The following is a 22,772-nucleotide window of genomic DNA, read 5'->3' as shown; positions in this document are numbered from 1 at the left end:
CTCCCACATGGGCTTTAAGCTTTCCAGCCAGGCCTCTACCATTGCAGGCACGGGCATCTGCATGAGGGCCCTTCCAATCTGCCCATATCATCCACCTGAATCTAAGAGAGGGAGGGAGGGAGGCGGGGGCACATTTCTTTGACTTGCACCAGAACCAGGGGCACCAGCATCTGCTCTGGGCTGTTGCAAGTCACCTAGTGACTTGCTGTAACAACTGCATGATGTGTTCCAGCACCTATTTTTCTTGAAAAAAAGCACTGACCTCAACAGTCACAATTTGGAGATGAGCCCTCAATTAGATGACCCATCTGCCTGACCTTATGCTCCAACCAACTTTACAAATAAGTCTTCATGCCAAGCAAATAGGAAAAAGGCCCATTTCAAAAATATCAAAGCAGTTCAGAGCCCATGACATGAACACACAATCCAGGGGTTCAGCTAATACACCATTAATGAAACAGAGGAGCCTGTTGCCACATGGAAGTGCCAACATCCACATGGCTGCGGGGCAAATGAAACTGCAGTAGAAGATAGGCTGTGCAATGGGGCTGCGGCTGCTGGGGCTGCTGTGAGTGGGAAGCGATGTTTGTGCTTTCCCCAAAGGTGTCTGGCAGAGGAGGAAATTATAACGAAAATTTGCAAATGCAATTGTCACTTTCTGGCTGAGGAAGCAAGCTGTGCAGGTTTTTAAACCTGCTTCCCCACTGAACGAAAAGATCAAATTGTCTTTTGTGCTTTTCTGAAGAGACCATGCATGAATATCACTAGTCTCTTAGACACTAAAGGCTATTTGGTGTTCCCTCACCAGGCAAACATGAGCAAAGAAAAATTGACTCCCCCCCCCCCCAGCAGAGATTCAGATTCACCAAGTCTCATTTCAGCTCTAATGAAGCATAATACTATAGCTAGATACATCATTTGAAGAAGAAGAATCTTTATTTGCATCAGCCACTAGCCATAGCCATAAAATAAAATAAAATGTACTGAAGATAGAGGTAAAAAGTTAACTATACAAAATACATTCTGGAGGTTTCCATCAATAATCAAATAATAGATCTTATTCTAATTGCCCCTGCTAAAAAATTTGCAGTTTTTACTGTCATCTGATTATCTTGATCTGCTAGACGAAAGCACACATTAGCAATGGTTGAGCGACCTGGTGTGGGTACTAGTAGAGGGGTAATAACCTCACTCCTCAAATCTTTATAAACAGTGCAAGTTAATACTGCCATCTCCACAGGGACACAACCATTTTTCCAGTGGGATTTTTTGAAATTGACCCTCAAGTACAGCTGAAGGCAGTATATTTAATCTTCTTGCATAAGTGAAAGCGCATCTGTATTTTGGAATTGTTAAATTTTCCAAATAGGGTGCCAATGTGTCAAAATGACTAGGTGGAAAATAATCATACCATGGACAAAATTTCCTTCTCGTGGCGAAATTATTCTGTCACTCAATAACATATAGGCCCTGTCTAATTAAATTATTTGCTTTACTGACGCCCACTGTTGTGGTTATAAACCAGAAAATTAAAGCTTTTGGTTGATCATTTTAGTCCAAGCGCTCTCAGGACAATCTTGAGATACTAAGGGTAAGTAGATCGTTGGGGTTTAAATTTAGCCGAAGCCAATAATTTAATGTCCTAACCTACACCAAATCTGTAATTCCACAGAGAGAAGATTAGCCTCCAAGAGAAATGAAACATTTGGAAAACAGGATGGAACAGAAAAAGACTGCCTTAGGAACTTAGATAGAACAGCTTCTGTAGTTCCAAAGTGAACGTCTGTCCAAATCTGAGCCCCATATAATAACTGGGCTAGGGGTTTAGCTTTAAAAACTTCAAGTGCTGATGGTATGTGATTGCCACCTTTTGTATGGAAGAAGCATGTCAGAATTTTGGTGCTTTGAGACGCTTTTTCCTTTGCATATTTCTGATGTGCTCCCTATGACCCTGTTGACTGAAAAATAAGGTGGAGGTATTTGAAGACTTTAACTTGTTTGATCAACTGATTATCCATCTCCCATCTATGGGCCCTATAGTTTCTTGAAAACACAATGACTTCAGTTTTCTTGTAATTCACAGCCAGCTGTCCTCTTTGGGAGTAGCCTGAGAATGCCCTCATCAATCTTTTTAGGCCCACTTTTGTATTGCATCATCTGCGTATAATAATATAGAGATGGCTTTTGTGGCCAATTTAGAGGCACGATACTCTGGGGATGTTAAACTCTGGACAATATCATTTATATATAAATTAAACAGTGCGGGAGCTAGGATACAACCTTGCTTAACTCCCTTTGTCACTGGTATGGATTCTGTGAACATCTGCAGAGCAGCGCACTATCAGCACAGTGTTTTTATACAGACATTTAATCAAGAACAATAATCTTTTATCTATATTGCAAGAGTTCAACTTAACCCATGGTCTTACTTGAGGGATTGAATCGAATGCAGCTTTCAGATCAATGAAAGCTGCATATAGCACACCACCTGGTTTCTTAAGATATCTGTAAAATGGGCAAGTACAAAGCAATGGTCTACAGCAGATCTGCCTTGTCTAAATCCTGCTTGCTCTTCGGCAAGAATAGCTTCATCAGCTATCCAATCAATTAGCTTATTATAAAGATGCTTTGCATATAATCTTCTAATTACAGGTGGCAAACTAATTGGTCTATAATTACCGTATTTTTCACTCTATAAGACGTACCAGACCACAAGACGCACCTAGTTTTGTGAGGAGGAAAACAAGAAAAAAAATATTCTGAATCTCAGAAGCCAGAACAGCAAGAGGGATCACTGCGCAGAGAAAGCAGCGATCCCTCTTGCTGTTCTGGCTTCTGGGATAGCTGCGCAGCCTGCATTCACTCCATAAGACGCACACACATTTCCCCTTACTTTTTAGGAGGGAAAAAGTGAGTCTTATTGAGCAAAAAAATACGGTAACTGGATCAGATGTAAGGCCCTTTTTGAATCTAGAGATGGCTACTGCTGTGGCCCAAAACTTCAGGAAATAACCTGGATGCCAAGCACATTTTTCTGCTTTCTGTTTTTTCCATCTTAGCAAAAGTTTATACTTGTCTGAGGGAAACATATTCATTAATTAAGAGGGGTAAATTAGAGTTCCTATATTTGCGGTAAACTCTCTTCAGCTGGCTTTTAGCCTGCTTGCACTCTTTGTCAAACCAGCTGGAAGATCTGATTGATATTCTTGAGCCACTTGGATCTTCATCTCAGTTCTCAAGTCATCTTGCCACCTGTCAGTCAAGATCTTAAACAAATTCATAACCTCAGCAGCACAGGTAGCTGAGATGATAGCAGTATGAATAGTTCTTAAATCATCTGCATGAATAAGGTGTCAGTGCTAGATTGAGTACTGGTATCCATTAATTCTATTGCCTGCAGTTACACCTAAGTTTGCATTAGAGATAAATTGAGTTTTGGGGGAAGAATTGTTAAATACTGGGCCTACTAGTACCATTGTTAGAGGTAAATGAACACTTTCAATATTATGGCCCACCTCAAATTCCATGACAAACTTATATGCAAATCGTGAGATCAGATCGCAATATAATCTATCACACTATCTCCATGCTTCGCAAAGTGGGTATATTCCCCAGGCTGATCTCACTCTATCATACTGTTTAATATTAGCAAGTCCCTCCACCTTAGAACTTGGGCTAAATAAAGCCCTGAATAATTACATCTATGATCTTTAAACAAACAGGAGGTACTTCTGGCTAAGTAAATATCTGGTTTCAAACTCTGTTTGTAATGGGTGTACAAACTTACATTGTTGGCTCCAATACATGCATTAAAATCCCCTGCAATGATAAACACTGCAGTAAGATATAGGGATTCTATATAATTCTGTAGTTCTGTCCAGATAATATTTACAGTAGATTTTTTTTTTGATAAGGTGGTATGTAGATGTTAATCAGCATTAAACATACTTTCAAAACTATAACCAAGACAGCAGTTGCAAACGGTTTGCATGGAATCATGGCTGTTTTAGTTGTATTCAACTTTGTGGAGATGAAACATGCTAGACCCAGTGGCGGAGATTCATGCTTCGGCACTGGGGGGCGGAGAGCAGGCAGGGGGCGGGGCTGGCGCACGTCCTGGGGGCAGGGCGCCCAGTGCAGGCCGGGGGGGGGGGCAGCCGTGATGGCACCCCGGGGATTGCGCTGCCGGGGGCGGTGCGCTCCCCCTGCACTCCTCTTCCTCTGCCAGCGGCTAGACCCTCACTGGCCCTACCACCTTTTGTTGAGGGAGTGGCTGTCAATGAGTGATATTTGTATCCGTTAAGCATTACAGAGTCATTGTGCCTTGTTTCTTGTAGCAGAATAATATCAAATTACTCAAAATAGTTCATCAGCGTTTACTATTCTGCTTTGAATGCCAACCAGCTATGTTCCATGACATCAGTTTTAGCCTGAATTCCTTGAAAGCTCTGTCCTGTCGCTTCCCAATTTCGTCTAAAAAACCACTTCCAATCAGTGGGAACTAATTCAACAGTATTAGTATCCTTTCTGATTCTCGAGAGAGGACTACCTATTCCATTTGGAGCTAACTTCTGATAGCTGAGCCACAGCATCAGGATTGTCCCTCCCCATACCATATTCCCGGGGGGGGGGGTGAGTTTGCAGCTCTGCATCTATACACTTCAGTGTTCCTCCAGTAGTCCTCTTTTTAACTATACATTTTGGAGAAACAGCTTGTGGGCAAAAATGGGTTTTCATCAGGCATTTAGGAGAAGAAAAAGTAAGTTCAATAGATTTGTGATGTTCTGGTTTCAGAACAGAAACTATTTAACCATAGCAATTTAAAAAGCCTACAAATTGAAGGCTCAAAGAGTTCTAAGACAGCACAATTTGCTTGAGTAAGGCCCCCAAATCTGACTATAATGAAAGCTAAATTCTGCAAGGTCATTGTAAGGTAAAGGTAAAGGTACCCCTGCCCGTACGGGCCAGTCTTGACAGACTCTGGGGTTGTGCGCCCATCTCACTTAAGAGGCCAGGGGCCAGCGCTGTCCGGAGACACTTCCGGGTCACGTGGCCAGCGTGACATCGCTGCTCTGGCCAGAGCCAGAGCCAGAGCCAGAGCCGCACACGGAAACGCCGTTTACCTTCCCGCTGGTAAGCGGTCCCTATTTATCTACTTGCACCCGGAGATGCTTTCGAACTGCTAGGTTGGCAGGCGCTGGGACCGAGCAGCGGGAGCGCACCCCGACGCAGGGATTCGAACCGCCGACCTTTCGATCAGCAAGCCCTAGGCGCTGAGGCTTTAACCCACAGCGCCACCTGCGTCCCAAAGGTCATTGTAGGCAGATGGAATTAAACCATTCTACAAATCACTAGGGACGCAGGTGGCGCTGTGGGTAAAAGCCTCAGCACCTAGGGCTTACCGATCGAAAGGTCGGCGGTTCGAATCCCTGCGGTGGGGTGCGCTCCCGCTGCTCGGTCCCAGCGCCTGCCAACCTAGCAGTTCGAAAGCACCTCCGGGTGCAAGTAGATAAATAGGGACCGCTTACTAGCGGGAAGGTAAATGGCGTTTCCGTGTGCGGCTCTGGCTCGCCAGAGCAGCGATGTCACGCTGGCCACGTGACCCGGAAGTGTCTCCGGACAGCGCTGGCCCCTGGCCTCTTAAGTGAGATGGGCGCACAACCCCAGAGTCTGTCAAGACTGGCCCGTACGGGCAGGGGTACCTTTACCTTTACCTTTTACAAATCATTAAATAAATGACCTAAGATGTAATATTCAGCACATACCAACATTTTAATGGATCCACTCAACCCACATCCTTACAAAGCCAGCATAGCTGTCTGAATTGACTGGCTATACCCTAGCTACATTCATTATGGGGTGATCACATTTCAGCCAGGCTCTTAATGGCCTAAGCCACACAGGATACAGGAACCTGTGTAATATTCCCAGACATGCCTGGTCACATTTAAAGTAAACTTAACCACTAGCATTACAACAGCATGCTCACGCACGCACATATGGACCACTGATTGCAGACATTCCAAGAGTAACAAGCGAATGGACAAGCATTAAGCACTTTCCATGTGTCAGTCCTACTTGAACGAGGGCTTTCTGCATGGGTGCATTCTGCCTTAACTACTGAAAATTCTAGAGCTCCCTCAGAGACAAGCGGAGAAGGCTGGAGAGCATCCTAGGGAAATAGAGAAGCAGAACCATTGGCCGCCTTTCTCTGCTTTAGCAGCTCACTGTCCCAGCTCCAACCCCTGGGGACAATTGGCTGCTAAAGGAGAAATAAGCAGAGATAAACCTCCAGCTTTCTCTGCCTGTCTCTGGGGAAGATTCAGAATACTGAACCATCAGAACCTGCCTTAGGACTAAATTAGATCTGATCATGGATCTTCCATGTCACACCTCCTTTAGTTAAATGCAACCATTAGGTGAGAGCTTTAACCCCCCCCCCATACACATACCATTTCCCCCCCCCCCATTTAAATGACCCCTTCCAAGTTGCAATTAGCTTCAGGGAGGGGGAAAAGGGATTATTCTCTCCTCTGCTCCAACTCCAGCTAATATCAGCACCAGAAGGGAGCACTGAAACCCAGGGAACCTGCACATTTTGTGTATGTGTGTTAAACCCACACACTCACTGAGCAAAGCAGACACTGCCCCAGAGACAGCATGCTTCACCTGTACACACAAAGGTGAGGCTTAGATGCTCAAGAAACATCTAGTACAGCAGTAAGAAACTGGTCCCCACCTCCCTCCCAAATATCTGCCATAAGCACCCTGGCTGCCCATCTCGTAAGCACTCAAAATACTACCCGACATTCACACCTACTGTTCCATGTTACCCTCCACTAGCTGGGTCCATCTGGGCTGCAAATTATCCACCCTTCACATCACCCAAAATGAAGATGGGATGCATTGTGCTACTTTGGTCTTCCGGCAAGCATATTGAAGACTCAATGCAATTCTGGCACTTATGTGGAAAATGTAGCTTGCTAGGGCTAGTTAGCTAGTTGACTCTGTGCTTTTATTTTGTCTTGTACTCTGTGTATTTCTCTCACTCAACCTTCCTTCCTCATTTATTAAAAATCAAGACTTTTGTAATTCATACCCTGGAGATTGGCTGATTACTTTGGCACACCCTAAGGAATGTCTTCCAATACTACATGTCCACAACAAGGTTTTGGCATACAGGGACTCAAGGGAGAACAAGCTGAACATTTCTCGATATGGAGCGTCAACTAGCAGTTTTCCAGTTCCCAGGTTAAAATCCCTGAACTCTCCAAGCAGCTGTTCAAGCAAAGAGAAGGATACCAGGAGATCCACACTAGCATCTCCTACGTCACATTTAGCTTAGCTCATATAATAATAATACTAATAGTTGTTGTAGTTGTTATTATTTATATGCCACCCACCTGACTGGGTTGCCTCAGCCATACATGACCACTTTTGATGTGGCAATATGATGTGGCACTATGCAATATGTAACGATGCCTTATGAGGAACGGCTAAGGGAGCTGGGCATGATTAGCCTGGAGAAGAGGAGGTTAAGGGGTGATATGATAAAGGTAAAGGTAAAGGTACCCCTGCCCGTACGGGCCAGTCTTGACAGACTCTGGGGTTGTGCGCCCATCTCACTTAAGAGGCCAGGGGCCAGCGCTGTCCGGAGACACTTCCGGGTCACGTGGCCAGTGTGACATCGCTGCTCTGGCCAGAGCCAGAGCCAGAGCCAGAGCTGCACACGGAAACGCCGTTTACCTTCCCGCTGGTAAGCGGTCCCTATTTATCTACTTGCACCCGGAGGTGCTTTCGAACTGCTAGGTTGGCAGGCACTGGGACCGAGCAGCGGGAGCGCACCCCGCCGCAGGGATTCGAACCGCCGACCTTTTGATCGGCAAGCCCTAGGCGCTGAGGCTTTAACCCACAGTGCCACCTGCCATCTTCAAATATATAAAAGGATGTCACATAGAGGAGGGAGTAAGGTTGTTTTCTGCTGCTCCAGAGAAGCGGACACGGAGCAATGGATCCAAACTACAAGAAAGAAGATTCCACCTAAACATTAGGAAGAACTTCCTGACAGTAAGAGCTGTTCGACAGTGGAATTTGCTGCCAAGGAGTGTGGTGGAGTCTCCTTCTTTGGAGGTCTTTAAGCAGAGGCTTGACAACCATATGTCAGGAGTGCTCTGATGGTGTTTCCTGCTTGGCAGGGGGTTGGACTCGATGGCCCTTGTGGTCTCTTCCAACTCTATGATCCTATGATTCTATGATTCTAACCAAGCCTCAAAGCCAGAATGTGAGGAAACATCATCTGGTCATTCACAAGATGAAATGCTGTTGTGGAGCCCGTGAGAAAGTCAATGCAGTATGACAAATTGTCACATTAAGTGGCTGTTGGTCAAGTATTCTTAGAAGTGACTTCAAAACTCTCAGCCAAGTCTCTTCCTCCTCCTCCTCCTCCTCCTCCTCCTCCCCTCAGCACCAACACCCACCCGCAGTGCTCACAGCCCATAGCAATCAGAACTTCCCTTCCTTCCAAAGATCCAACACTAAACTTACTGAAGCCAAAACAGCTCTGGAGAGGACTCCTTGCTCACTGTCCCGGGCCTGTTCCACTCCTTGCGGCAGGAAAACCCCTCCTAGGAGCGCCAGCAGGGTTCTGTACAAAGAGGAGCAAGAGAAGGGCTGGTTTATTAAGAGCCTGGGTCCTCCACAGATCCTACTGTGTAGGAACAGGATTTGGTCTGTGGGATGCAACTTAGGATGTTTGGGGAAGTTTTTAATGTCTGATATTTTATCGTGGTGTTGTTGTTGTTGTTATCATCATCATCATCATTAATTCTGTTGGGAGCCGCCCAGAGTGGCTAGGGAAACCCAGACAGATGGGTGGGGTATAAACAATAAATTGTTGTTATGATCCTGTCAGCCAAAGAATGCAAACAAAATTCTAGCTGTGGAAATAAGCTTTGGTCACATCAACATTCAAAGCACTTTTTTTTACCACTTTCCCCATCCTGGGAACCATAGTTTAAGTATGCTGAGAGTTGTGAGGAGAAGCCCCCCAGCACCAGTAATAAACCGCAGTTCCTAGCATTCTTTAGGGGAAGCCATGATTGTTAATGTGCTATGAGGGTGCTTTAAACGTATGGTGAGGAGGTGACCTGAAAAAGGTCTTCCAGCAGCTTTAATACTCTGCATGATGAAGAAAAATATGTGTGAAAATAAGAACATGTATATGTTTTAAATAAGTTTGCAGGGGCTTTTTAGAGAAACACAATAAAGCATTATCTTTATGCAGATTTTTTCAATTTTCTAATGTTATTAATAGATTCGTGATGGGGTGGGGGGACGCAAAGGTCTGGGTGGAAAGAATCATATATCCAAATCTATCCAGCTGGAAAACTTAATTCCGCAAGTTCATTGTGGGCAGAACAAATTATGCAAATTCCACAAATTATTAAAATATTGTTATTTCATTTAATAAGACTTAAGAAATCTGATTTATTAGACCCAAACGGCACTCAGCATCAGCAGAAGTGGTAAAAGCTTTTTCAAGACAGAACCACCCACACTAATTGCAAGACTGAGAACAAGTGGAAGGGAAACTTCCATAAGGAATCAAACTGAGGGGCGGGGAAAGGGGAGATAATCAGAAGTGGGAAAGGCCTCGCTCACAAACACTGCCAGCGTCAGACTCTTCAAACCTTTCTTCACCACCCTGATGCCACTTCTTGTTCCCTCCATGGCTTGCTGGGGATGATGGGAGTTGTAGTACAAAACAGATGGAGGGCACTAGGTTGGCAACTATACAATTGCAGCCTTGAAAGCCAAGCCTCTGTAGCTGCATGGGGGAAACTGCACTGAGGGGGCAGTTGGGCTTTTCTGGGTTAAACCTCAGGGTGAGGTGGCGAAGCAGACTCTCTCCCTCCATTCTCCCACCATGGACTTTTGTTTTCTTAATAGAGCATCTCTCCCTCTCTCTCTCCACCACCTAAACTCTTTCTGGAAGGGACCCCTGTCAGATGGCAACAAAGGCAGGAGGCCACCTGGGTGAAGAGGAAAGGGAAATTGCCTTTCCAGACCAAGAGGGAGTTTGTGTTTCGAGCATAACAACATAGTGGTCAGATTCAGAAGTTGCCTTTATTGGGAAAATATTGGGGTTCCATACTCAATACCTTGTGGGTTCAGCCTGGAATGGCCAAATAGAAACTAGACAACAATTATCAGGGCGCGTTTTTAGGAATTGCAATGCTGATGCAACACAACCTCAACCAGCAAGTAGCTGAGGGGTGGCACCCAAATATGAGGAAAAGCACAAGCAAGCAAATGGAAGCAAAGGGGCAGCTATGTCCATCTATGGCAATACTTGCTTCGACTAGTTTATAGTAGTTTAAGCACAAGGCATAGAAATTTTGGGCTGATCCACACTTCCTCTTGCCCTGCTGCTTTCCCCCAGGAAAAACCGCTCTTTAGTGCTCAGATCAAAAAGGCAACTCAGGTTTTCCACGGATTGCCATTTGTTCCGACCTATTGCTAAGAAGTGGGCTTTCCCCTGGAAAGGAGCAGGGCAAAGGGAAAACCATTCGGACCCATGCTTTCTAGGCACAGCCAGGGGCATAGGAAGGTATCATCCTTGAGGGGGGTGACAAAATGGCACGCTGCTGGGGGCAGCACTTACCGTGGGACCTGGCCCGCAGCGTGCCTGAGCCACACGTCTCTCCTGGGAGTTTGCAGGCTTCCCCAACCTGTTGCCTCCTCCCAGATATTGGATTACGACTTCCCAGGTGGAGGACACCAGGATGGCAAAGGCTGATGTCGTTTTTTCAGGATTCAAAACAATTCAAATATATAACACCAATAACCCTAACAACCATCCTGAAGTATGTATTTCAAGTCAGGGGCTGAGTGAGAGAGTGGAGGGCTTAGCAAATGGCATATTGGAATGAAACTAAATCCAAATACCCCCAAGCAGATTGAAAGTGAAAGGGGTTGGGGAGAGAATCCCAGAAAAATGTGTGAAAAAACGTGTTCTCATATCTCAAAATGCACTCCAGACTGAAATCTTACCTGCACTTTGAAGGATAGGTTTTGTATTCACAAGTGACCCTGGGTGTGCCTAGGCCCTGTGAGATGAGAAGGAGCTGAAGCAACAGCCTGTCCAACTGAGATTTGTGGGTTGATAAAAAGACCACAGGAACATCAGGCTGGAGGCAAGAGAAAAACAACAGTCCTAAGCAACAGCAAACATACACAATATACCAAAGAGGGCACAGTGCAAAAGCTTCATGTAACAAAAGAGGCATCAGAGCACCCGAAAGGCTGGGGGGCAGGGGCGGTCTGGCTCAGGAACCACACATGGCTCATGAACAGTTAAAATAGCATAAGTAAGGATAGCAAAATAAAAGCTTCCTTTTCTTCTGAAAAGCAGAAAGTATGCTTAACAGTGTAAAAAAACAACAATCCAATACTTAGCACTTAAACAGATTTCTATAGCAGCCTTAGCCAACCTGTTACCCTGCAGACATTTTGAACTACAACTTCTGAGCTGGCTGGAACTGATGGCAGTTGCGCTCCAAAACATCTAGCAGGGATAGGAACTAAGGCCCGTGGGCCAGATGCAGCCCAATCACCTTCTCAATCCAGCCCATGGACAGTCCGGGAATCAGTGTCTTCTTACATGAGTAGAATGTGTCCTTTTATTTAAAATGCATCTCTGGGTTATTTGTGGGGCATAGGAATTTGTTCATCCCCCCCCCCCCAAAAAAAAAAAAATATAGTCTGGCCCACAACATGGTCTCAGGGATGGTGGACTGGCCCACGGCTGAGAAAGGTTGCTGACCCCTGATTTAGAGGGCACCTGGTTGGCTCCTCCCAAACATTCTCTTAGCAAACCCTAAAGAAGCTTTGCAGGTCAGCATCATGACCCTCATACCGCAGATGTGAGGCTGAAAGGCTGTGACTGGCACCAGGCCAGCAATACCTGCAATGAAACCTCCAACATAAATGCAAGAGGAATAAAGCCCACATTTAGCTGGACTCAAAGGTTAGGTACTCAATGATCAAGAAACTCAGGAATGCACATGAGCAGCTTTGGGATTTCTTTAGCGTTAGCAGAGAGAAAGGACTGCATACAATCTAGAGCAAATTCAAAGAATGTTGCTATTAGAATTATGGTATTGCCTCTGGAAAAATATGGGGGGGGGGAGGAAAATGGAAGGTCCTAGAGCAGGGTTTCCCAAACTTGGGTCTACAACTGTTTTTGGACTACAACTCCCATCATCCCTAGCTAGCAGGACTAGTGGTCAGGGATGATGAGAACTAAAGTCCAAAAACAGCAGGAGACCCAAATTTGAGAAACCCTGTCCTAGGGAATGAGATTGGGATACCATTGTAAACTGAACAGGAAATGGAACTGAAAACATGGAACTGGACATGAACTTAGACATATAATGAGAAATAAAAATGGAATACAAAAAGTGGAATACAACAAGAAATGGAACTGAACATACAGAACTGGATATGAGCTAGTGGACATATACTGAAAAATAAAAATAAAATGGACTCAATGTGTGATCACAGTGAAGAAGCTTTAATATAGACATGGATGGAAAAATTTAGTATTATTCAATATGATGCAGTATTATTTATCAATAATAGGGAACCTATCTTGGGCTTTTCATGGGAATGGAAATGAATGACTGAGACACCTTAACATAAAAAAAAATTGTTTAACAAAAAGTAGAGAAGAAAGATGCTTGCATGTATTTTTTTTTTGCTAAGGTTTTCTTTTCTTTTATCTTATTTTATTTTTCTCTTTCTCTTTCTTCTTTTTGTTTCCACTTCCCCACTCATTATTTCCATATTTTATTTTATTTTTTGCTTTGCTCTTGCTTTTATCATCTACTCTGAGTTAATGAGATTGCACGCAGATGAACAACAAAAGAAAAAGAAAAAGAAAAAGGAATGCACATGAACAGGAGTCTTCAGAGCAAGAGGCAGCATGGGAATAAAAACCAGGCACTCACTCCTATGTTGTTCTAGCATCCTACCAAGCCCATTTGCATTCCCAAAATATGGTTCCCACATTATAATTTTCCCCCTGCAAGGTCAGTTATACGGGCTTCATTAACTTACTCAGTTTGGGAGGAGGAGGAGAAGAAGAAGAAGAAGCAGCGTTTGGATTTGATATCCCGCTTTATCACTACCCTAAGGAGTCTCAAAGTGGCTAACAATCTCCTTTCCCTTCCTCTCCCACAACAAACACTCTGTGAGGTGACTTCAAAGAAGTCTGACCAGCCCAAGGTCACCCAGCAGCTGCAGGTGGAGGAGCGGAGACGCGAACCCGGTTCCCCAGATTACGAGTCTACCGCTCTTAACCACTACACCACACAAAACTAGCACTAAATTTTGCCATCAGTTTGGGTGAGGGTCTGGAATTTTGGAGTGACACGTTAATGAAGCTATCAGTACTGTTGGGAATTGGAAACCCTCTTGCATCCACCCAGGAAACAGCATCCCTTACCACCTCAGCAGCCCTGCGCACCATCTCCAGTTGCCCATTGTGGATTATCACACCAAGGAACATTTGATTCAGAAGTTTTAGCAGAACCCAGTGGCTGAGCCTGAAGGTAGAGGAGAAGTGGGAGTAAGGTTAAAAAACAACCCGCAAAGCATCACTACAACTCTTAAGAGGCTCCAAGTGGCATGGGAACATAAAATCAAAGCCTTTGGGGGGAGAGGTGAGAAAGGCAACCACAGCTCTGTTGCCTTCTTCCAGGGTACCTTACTGCTTTCTGGGACAGATTATTATTGCCACTATTCAACCCTTAGAGCACCTAACAATGTATAGAGATTAAAAGTGCAAGCCAATAATCTACGATTTCTTTGACACACAAAAATAAGAAAAATGAAATTATCTGAAATGGTACAAGTTTCTGCTTTCTGATCTGATTTAAACAAGGAGGGATTCAGCAAGGTCCCAAAGATGGTCATAGCTATTGAAAAGTTATATTGTCTATGTTTTATGCATTTCATAACTGCAACAGGAAATCTAAAACTCTGCCCCCCCAAAAAAACTTTGACTATTCCCATTAAGCTGAGCAGCTACTCTCTCTCTCCTCAAAGACTACCTCCCCCCCCCCGCAAAGCACTACGGTTGGCAGCACCCCCACCTACAATCATGCCAGACAGCTCATTCCCCATCATCACTCCCACCCCGTCCAAACGAGGAAAGAGAACTTCTGAGCTAATCAGCCCTTTCTCTGAGTTAACTGCATGCACTCACTGCCGCTGCTTTTCCTATTAGTCCCTAACTTGTGTTAATTTGAAGCTGATGAAAGGTGCTGGGTTAATAAGAAGCCTCTTATGCACTGCGGTTTTCATCTGTAGGTTTCAAAGGACTTCCTGAAGGAAGTTCGCTGCCTCTCTCTCACCCCCTCACTTTCTTTTTAAAAACCACAAGCCAACGAGCAAAGATTTACCAAAAGATCATTGATATGAAGGGGGGGGGGGAATCTTGCATCAATCCTTTTCCAGAATCTCCCAGCCGTTTTTAAATACTCTCAAGGGTACTATAACAAAGTACTGAACAGTTACATGGAGCTGATTTCTTTACCATATATATACAGGGGCTATATAGCCCGGTTGCTGTGGGTGTATTGTGATTTGTTTTTAGCCATCTCTTAACTGTGCTTATATACAGTATATTCTTTTATTTTTTATTTTTTGCATTTCATTGTGGTTTATGTATCAATGCGGTTGTTGTTCTGGTTGTTGCTGTTTTTTACTTTATGTTGTAATCCACCCTGGCATCAATACTGATGAAGAGAAGGCTATAAATCATTTAAATAAATAAATAAAATATAGGAACCCCCCCTTTCCTCTAATCTCTTGATAGAGGTTTTCACAGTCACCAAAAGATTCCCTCTCTTCCTTAAAATGAAGTATCAAAGTCATTCAACAGCACCACTGCAAGGTCAAACAGTAATTGCTGACCAATTAGCTGATAAACTATATCCTATATAGCATTAGGGACGCAGGTGGCGCTGTGGGTTAAAGCCTCAGCGCCTAGGGCTTGCCGATCGAAAGGTCGGCGGTTCGAATCCCTGCGGCGGGGTGCGCTTCCGCTGCTCGGTCCCAGCGCCTGCCAACCTAGCAGTTCGAAAGCACCTCCGGGTGCAAGTAGATAAATAGGGACCGCTTACCAGCGGGAAGGTAAACGGCGTTTCCGTGTGCGGCTCTGGCTCGCCAGAGCAGCGATGTCACGCTGGCCACGTGACCCGGAAGTGTCTCCGGACAGCGCTGGCCCCTGGCCTCTTAAGTGAGATGGGCGCACAACCCCAGAGTCTGTCAAGACTGGCCCGTAAGGGCAGGGGTACCTTTACCTTACCTTTATATAGCATTACAAAATATATTTACATAATCACAGTGTCATAATCCATTTTTTTATTTTTTTTAATAACTTCAGGGCCATGAGGTCAGCCCCTTGGTGCTGATGTAGTTATACATGTCATTATTATTATTTCTGTTTTCTGATCTTTAACCATAATAAAGAGTGGTGGTGATGATGTTGTTGACATCAGGCTCTTTAGATCCTTCCACTGAGCTCAATGCCACAGCACAGATTTAATTAGGCAATCTGGAAAGGCAGCCACATGCTGGTGTAGAGTCAATCCATAAGCAAAGAAAGGACAATGCAAACAGGCACGTACTGGCAATATTGCTCCCATGTACCCTCAGCAACGTGCAAAATGAAAACCTGGGATCAAAATCCTACAATCTCAAAGTGAGATCCTGCTGCAGTTCAGCCCAGGAGCTTACCAGGACAGCTAACCTCAGACAGCAACAGGATGGCCTCTTTGCTCTTTAGACTAGGGAAAATGCTAGAAGTAATAGGCAGAAAGAAATTATCTCCCCAGATTTAGTAGTGAACACACTCCTGCATGGTGAGTAAGATAGAACTATGCATTTGAATTATTGAAATATATTATTTTCACCATGTGGTTTTTTGGGGGTGGGGGGGGGGAGATCTAAGAGAGGTACATTCTTTTAAAAGCTACAAAATATGGGTTCAGCGGAAAATATTAGCATTATACTCCCAACAAGAACTGAAGGAGAATCAAGAACCAGTGCAGAAAAGGTATCACTGACAAACCTCCCAAACTCAGCAAATTAAAACCTCTAGCAAAGTGGTTTTCAGAGCAGGTTGCCAGGAAGTGTGGGGTCCCTTAGAAGTTTAGCAGCAAGTGCACTCTCCATGAGCACAGTGGTGGCAGACAAGCTATCCTGAAAACCCTCTTGCGTGCCACTACCAATTGCCCTCTGCATTTTGCAGCCATGCAGGATTGTTGGGTGGGTTCTGCTGTGCATTATTTGGGCCACAAGGGGCAGCAACAACCCTGAGTCAGCAGTCCGCAGGAACTGGCTGTCTAGAAATGTTACCATAGAATCTCAGCAAGCCAACTGATATGTGAAAGATGGATACAGAGCCAGCCCAAGTCATTTTGCTGCCTGAGGCAATGGACAAGATGACTCCCTTACATTCCATGTACAGAAACTTACTGGAGTTGCAGGTTAATCTTCCTGCAAAACTGGCAACTTTACAGGGTCTTCTGGCCACATGAGGGTAGCAGGTTACTTTACAGGGTGGTACACAGGCCCCTGGAACGCATACCTCTGACTTCCAACAGAGGTGAACATCCAGGGGTCACAAGAAGAATGGTTGGAAAGCTGTCACTTCTGCTGCCCTAGTATCTGCCAACGGAGGCAACTGCCTCAGTCTGCCCAATGACAATGCAAGCCCTGGATATTTTCACTGTGCTGGGGAAGGGAACAACAGGGAGTCATGTCTAGCCCCTCTCTAATGGTCTTTTGGAAGCTAGTTAAACCTTCCTTTTTAAGGCAGCTTGTTGGTGGCACGATTATTTAAGCTTGTTGGTTTCAGTGCACTGAACTGCTGCTCCTGGTGTATTATATTTCTTGTTTTTGCTGTTTTAATGTTTTTGTAACTGAGCTTTACAGTTTTTAAATTCATTTCAATTTTGTTGTTACCTGTCTTGAGCTTTTTTAAAATAAAAGAGAGGTGGTTCAAAGCCACAGATTATGTTCCACAACTCCATATTTGATTGCATACACACCACACATTTAAAACACACACACACACCCTCAAAGAAACCTGGGAACTGTAGCATGTTAATGGTACTGGTAATTTTAACTCTGTGAGGGGCGTACTACATTTCCCAGGAGAGAGAGAGGAAATGTCCTTGAAATGCATGGTATGTAATCTCTGTAAGCATACACACACACCCATTTAACCCCCTCCTTTGCAATCCCATACCTCAGTAGGAGAGGTGAAATAGAGGACTGTATCTGGCAGAGAATGCTGCGAATTCTCTGCATCCACTGTGGGACTGGCATGCTGGTCTCCGGCGCATCCCCCTTGCTCTGAGGCACTTTCTGACACACAATGTCCTGTACCCTTGACAGACAAAAAGGAGAATAAAAACATATGTTTCTTCCGATGAGCACTTGATGAAGGATTTAGGCAGTCAAAAAGGATACTTGTAGATGATGCACAAATTTCAGAACACAAATACATCTCTCTAAAAACTGATGATAAACTGAAATTTGGATACAAGAGGCATGCATATTTGTGGTATGATAAGGTCAAAGCACATAAAGCATTTAAAAACCATATTGTTAGGAAAGCATTGTTTAATGTCTGGATAAGATATAAAGATCTACTTGAATGTAAAACCCCAAGGTGGTTGTCACCGATGGAAGCGAAGGCTCAGAAAAAGCTCAATATGGAGGCCAAATGGCCGAAATATTGGGAAATTTTGGAACAAGGAGGAGATAAATTGAAATTGCAGAGCTTTGAGAAATTAAAAGATAAAGTGCGAGATTGGCATCACCATTATCAAATAAGGGAGGCTTATAATCTGGACAAGAAAATTGGCTTCCAGGTGGAAAAATCAAAATTAGAAACAGAATTGTTAGATTCCAATACTAAGACACTATCAAGAATGTATAACTTGCTGTTGAAATGGAATACTCAGGACGAAATGGTGAAATATGCTATGATAAAATGGGCACAAGATGTTGGACACAACATTATGTTTGCTGACTGGGAACAGTTATGGACCACAGGTATGAAATTTACGGCATGTAATGCCTTAAGAGAGAATATTATGAAAATGATATACAGGTGGTACATGACACCAGTCAAGCTTGCAAAAATATATCATTTGCCCGATAATAAATGTTGGAAATGTAAAGAAAATGAAGGTGCATTCTTTCACCTTTGGTGGACGTGCCCAAGGATTAAGGCTTTCTGGGAGATGATTTATAACGAAATGAAAAAGGTATTTAAATATACTTTCTTGAAAAAACCAGAGGCCTTTCTCCTGGGCATGGTCGGCCAACTGGTGCCAAAGAAGGATAGAACTTTCTTTATGTATGCATCAACAGCAGCAAGAATACTCATCGCGAAGTATTGGAAGACACAAGATCTACCCACCCGGGAAGAATGGCAGATGAAGGTGATGGAGTACATGGAACTGGCGGAAATGACTGGCAGAATCCGAGACCAGGGAGAAGAGTCGGTAGAAGAAGATTGGAAGAAATTTAAAGTTTATTTACAGAAACACTGTAAAATTAAGGAATGTTAGAAGGAGGTTGGAATGAAGCTAACTGGTTTTAGCAATAATGTGGTTAAGGGGTACGTAAAAATGGATTGTTAACATGTAAAAATGTAAAGTTATAATATATTACGATAAAGTATCAAGATAAATGCAAAAAGGGTAAGGACTTGCTGAAACAACTATTGAACTAGAATACAAAAGAGGGAGGTGTGAGGAGGTCAGTGAAATAAGTAAATGAAAGACAAGACATGGAAAGATTGAAATGTTTTTAATTGCTTTTTTACTTTTTCTGTATTTTGTATTTTTTGTTTTCTTTTTCTTTTTTCATTTTTGTAATTTTTTTTGAAACTTTAATAAATATTATTATTTAAAAAATGAAATTTGGATACAAGAACGTGTCAGCATTATGTTTGATTGTTGTTTTGCGAGCCCAGCTCTTGGTCATGTTCATGAAATTACAAATTAAGATATCAGTTCTTCTTTCTCATTAACTGCTCTGGGCACTTAATACAGAAAAACAGGATACAAATAATATTAATGCAAACAATAACAAGTGAATGAAAGAGCAAGATACAGACTTGCCTTGCGAACAGTTATGGGAAGGATAATTCCCGTGTATGTGCCATACAAATCCCAATCTATCTCTGTGTATACAACCTTTATTATTATTGCTGTAGTTATTATGTTACATATTTATTTATTTATATCCCACCTTTTTTCCCAACAGGGAATCAAGGTGGCTTACAGATAAAATTAAAACTATTTATCTTTCCCTTAAAAAAAACATACAGATAATCACAATAAAAGCAGCATGGCACCAGCCCTTTCATTAAAAGCAGTCAGTTCCTAAAACCCTGTTGGAGTAAAAAGAACTTCACCTGCTAGCAGAAGGACAACTAGGAGGGAGCCAGAGTTCCAAAGGAAGGAGTTCCAGAGTCTGGAAGGCACCACCAAGAAGGCCTCCTTCTGCATCCCTCCATGTGTGCCTGTGAGTGTGGTGGAAACAACAGAAGCCCCCCACCCCCATGCCAAGATTTCAAAACCAGGGCAGGCTCATATATGGTCTTCCAAATAGCCTGGACCTAAGCTGTATTTTAAAATCCGGTATATTCTTGGCTGCCTTACAGAATCCTGTTGACAACCAAAAAAGTGAGGTAACAGTCCCGTCCACTTTGAAGGAACTCTGATTTCTCAGGGACTTACTGAAATTCTGCCTCTGCAATATTGTGCCTCTCCCAATAAAACAATATTGTGTGTCGGGAGGATAAAAAAAAATAAGGTGCATTATTATTAACGTGTTGTGGACTTTGCTGTGAAGACTCCAGAAACTGAAAAGTCAGGGCTGGAAAGATCTTGATAACCAGAAATATTTCAATGTCCTACAAAATGGAGTATCAGCTTTAATAAAGGAAGACATAAGGCCAATACTATCTATGTGCACAATATATTCCATTTTGAAAATACTTTGTGATGTATTATGACATTCCTTTGTTCAATTTCTGAATCAGGCATTGTGATTTAAATAACACTGAATGCACTTGTTGCAAAGTTTTTTTTATACTAGTGTTGTACAGTATTTTGTTGGGTGTACCTCCCCATGGACTTTTTTCTTGTACATATGTAAGTTCACAAAGGCTGTGTGAACCTTTACGCTGTGCATTCTGGTTCAGAAAACCTTGTGATAAAATATGATTTTTTTTAAAAAAAAGATCTTGCTATATAGTCTTCTAAACTCAGAGCACCCAGTGTACCACTGTAAGATTTTTATTACTTTCCTTCTTTTTTCTGGACCTTCAGAATTTTGCCACCTCCTATTCTAATTTGGCGGAGAAATCTGCATAACAAAAATTCTACTTGTTAATGTAGATTTATTTCCCCAAATGAAGAAATATATACATTTCCAAATTATGATTCTATAGCTACATGGGAAGTACTGTAAGGCACACTATAGCTATCTCTGCCCCAAGGGATCTCGTGTTGCTGGCTTCTTTACTTCCTTTTGATCCAGCCCATTTGGCCAAGGGAGGTCCACAACTTGAACCCACTTGAACAGACTGTCGTCTTCAGAGGTTCACAGCTGTGCCATTTCCAACTCTCAAACCATTTAGGGTTTCCCCCCTTTACATTTCTTACATTAGCAAAAACCTATACAAGTTAGAATGTACTCTCCCCCACCTTCTGTGGTACATTAACCATTCACAAGGGACACAATCCTTATTTAAAAGCGTTTTCAGCATCACTTGTCAAAAAACGCCCTCAGACTCCAAGGAATCCCAGCAGCTTTGCCTGAAAAAACTCTACTGGAAGCAAGCCATTTTTATATATGCTTTTCTGTTATTACTGGCAAGTCTTGGGTTGTAGCCTTATACACCTCCAACAGCTCTGCACACCAAAATGCTTTGGTCATCCCAACTCAGCAGCCTGACATCAAAGAGAGACTTGCAGGTAGTTTATAGAAGAGTAAGGGGCAGGGCCCCAGGGGGAGGGAGGGGGAAAGGAGAGCTGAAGCGCCATGTAGGTACAGATTGAAGGATCTAGACAAGAGTGCTTGCCTATAACTGGAACAGCCCTTGCTATGGTGCCTGGTTGTACCACAGTAACTCAGAACCACTGCAGACAAACCACTGCTTGGTGCAATTCTTTGTTTGACTCCAGAGGAAGGCATGGCCCACCCAGCCTCAAAAAACAGATGGGGAAGTGTGTGCATTCACATCCAGCGCTTTGAGATCACAAAGCAGACGGAAGGTGAATAGTACCTGGTTTCCAAATACAGTTCCTCTGTCTTTATCCCAAGAGACAAGAAGCACTACAGCAGAATTTTTCAAGACTGAATGAGAGGATGGTCCAGCTGTGTTTGTGCACATGCAAACATGTAGAGAGGTCTGTAAGCTAGGAAGAATGTTTGGGGCTTTAAGAAAATTAGAAACTGCCTGGATATCTAAAATGTTCCCAAAAGCTAACTAACGTGGATTAAGCAATCTTGAGTATGCACATGAGACAGGAAAGGGGGGCTAGAACTTTGAAGGGCTACCTTATAAGCATAAGCAGCAGTTACTTCTCAGAGGTCTTTTGTCCTCACAAAGAGAAGGATTTAAGAGTGGTCAGAGGGGTAGATTTCCCTCCCACTTCAATACATGCTTATGAATGAAAGGATTAGTGGAGTGGTTTTCAACCAGTGTGCCTTGGCGCCCTAGGGTGCCGTTGGCAACACTGGCCTCTGTCCCTTTCCTTCCCTCCCTCCTCTGATGCACTCTCACATTATCTGCCTCCCAAAGGGTTGCACAGCTGTTTGTTGCAGCAGCCCTGGCTACAAGCTCCCCAGGTGAATGGTGACTCTGGGGCTGGCCAAGGCATGCTGGTTGCCAGGAGCTGAAGCAGTCTCAAGTAGGTGAGGGAGCCTAATCAGCCAGTCCACCAGCCCTTTACTTTGGGAACAGACAGACAAGTGGGAGGTTGGGCAGGCATCGCACCGGGCTTTCTTGTGTTTGCTGTGTGTCATGCCTGCCTGGGAGCAGAGTGCCCAACACTGAAGGGTAGCCTTTCCACCTGGCACCCCGGCAGAGCCCACTGCTGCCAAGCCAAGGTGAATAAGGTACTGGCTTCACGTTCACCTTTGGCCAGTCTCCAGTGGGCTGCTAAGGTTGGGGGCATCTTCTTCCCAGGCCCCTGTGGACAGGCATGAGGAGGCACCTCTCTTTGGGTCAGGGGGTGACTCAGAGACCAGGCACAGCTGCTGAAAGGACTCCTAAGGAGAGGGGAGAGGAGAGGTGGCTGAGGGAACACTCCACAAGGGAGGGTATTCAAAAAAGGGAGGGGGGCTGCCGGCTCTGCAGGCAAGGGGCAACACAACTGGGCTTCTCAAGCTCAGAGCATGTTTCCCCACAAGGAAGCCACAAAAAATGTAGTTAGTCAAGGAAACTGTGGACTCAAAAAGGCTGAAAACCTCTGGATTAGTGGATAGTAGCATCTACCCTATAAGGAAAGGTTACATTTGGGGCTTCCTAATTTAGAAAAAAAATAAGTAGTAGTAGTAATTTGTTTACAACCCTTCATCCGTAGATCTCAGGGCTGTTCACAACATAAAAATACAAGGGGACATGATCTACGTATAAAAATTGGGCTGTGTGTGAAGAAAGTGGGGTGGAG

The 22,772-nt window shown here is 43.8% G+C and overlaps 1 protein-coding gene across 11 annotated transcripts in view; it reads right to left on the bottom strand.

Annotated features, from left to right (window-relative positions):
• Positions 1-22,772, bottom strand: part of GPAT2 (glycerol-3-phosphate acyltransferase 2, mitochondrial) — a 70,737-nt gene that overhangs the window by 23,328 nt on the left and 24,637 nt on the right. For 10 of the 11 annotated variants that reach the window (XM_079987463.1, XM_079987456.1, XM_079987459.1 and 7 more), the window contains 4 exons: positions 17,321-17,461; positions 13,508-13,607; positions 11,053-11,189; positions 8,545-8,644 (listed from right to left, as the gene is read on the bottom strand). In XM_079987463.1, the coding sequence (XP_079843589.1) occupies positions 8,545-8,644; positions 11,053-11,189; positions 13,508-13,607; positions 17,321-17,461 (478 nt within the window). Of the gene's footprint in view, positions 1-8,544; positions 8,645-11,052; positions 11,190-13,507; positions 13,608-17,320; positions 17,462-19,504; positions 19,793-22,772 lie in introns of those variants that run through there. The other variant, XM_079987458.1, reaches the window with a different exon arrangement.

Source organism: Podarcis cretensis, assembly GCF_951804945.1.
Source record: "Podarcis cretensis genome assembly, chromosome: 8".
NCBI lineage: Eukaryota > Metazoa > Chordata > Lepidosauria > Squamata > Lacertidae > Podarcis > Podarcis cretensis.
This window is presented reverse-complemented; position numbering and strand designations above follow the sequence as displayed.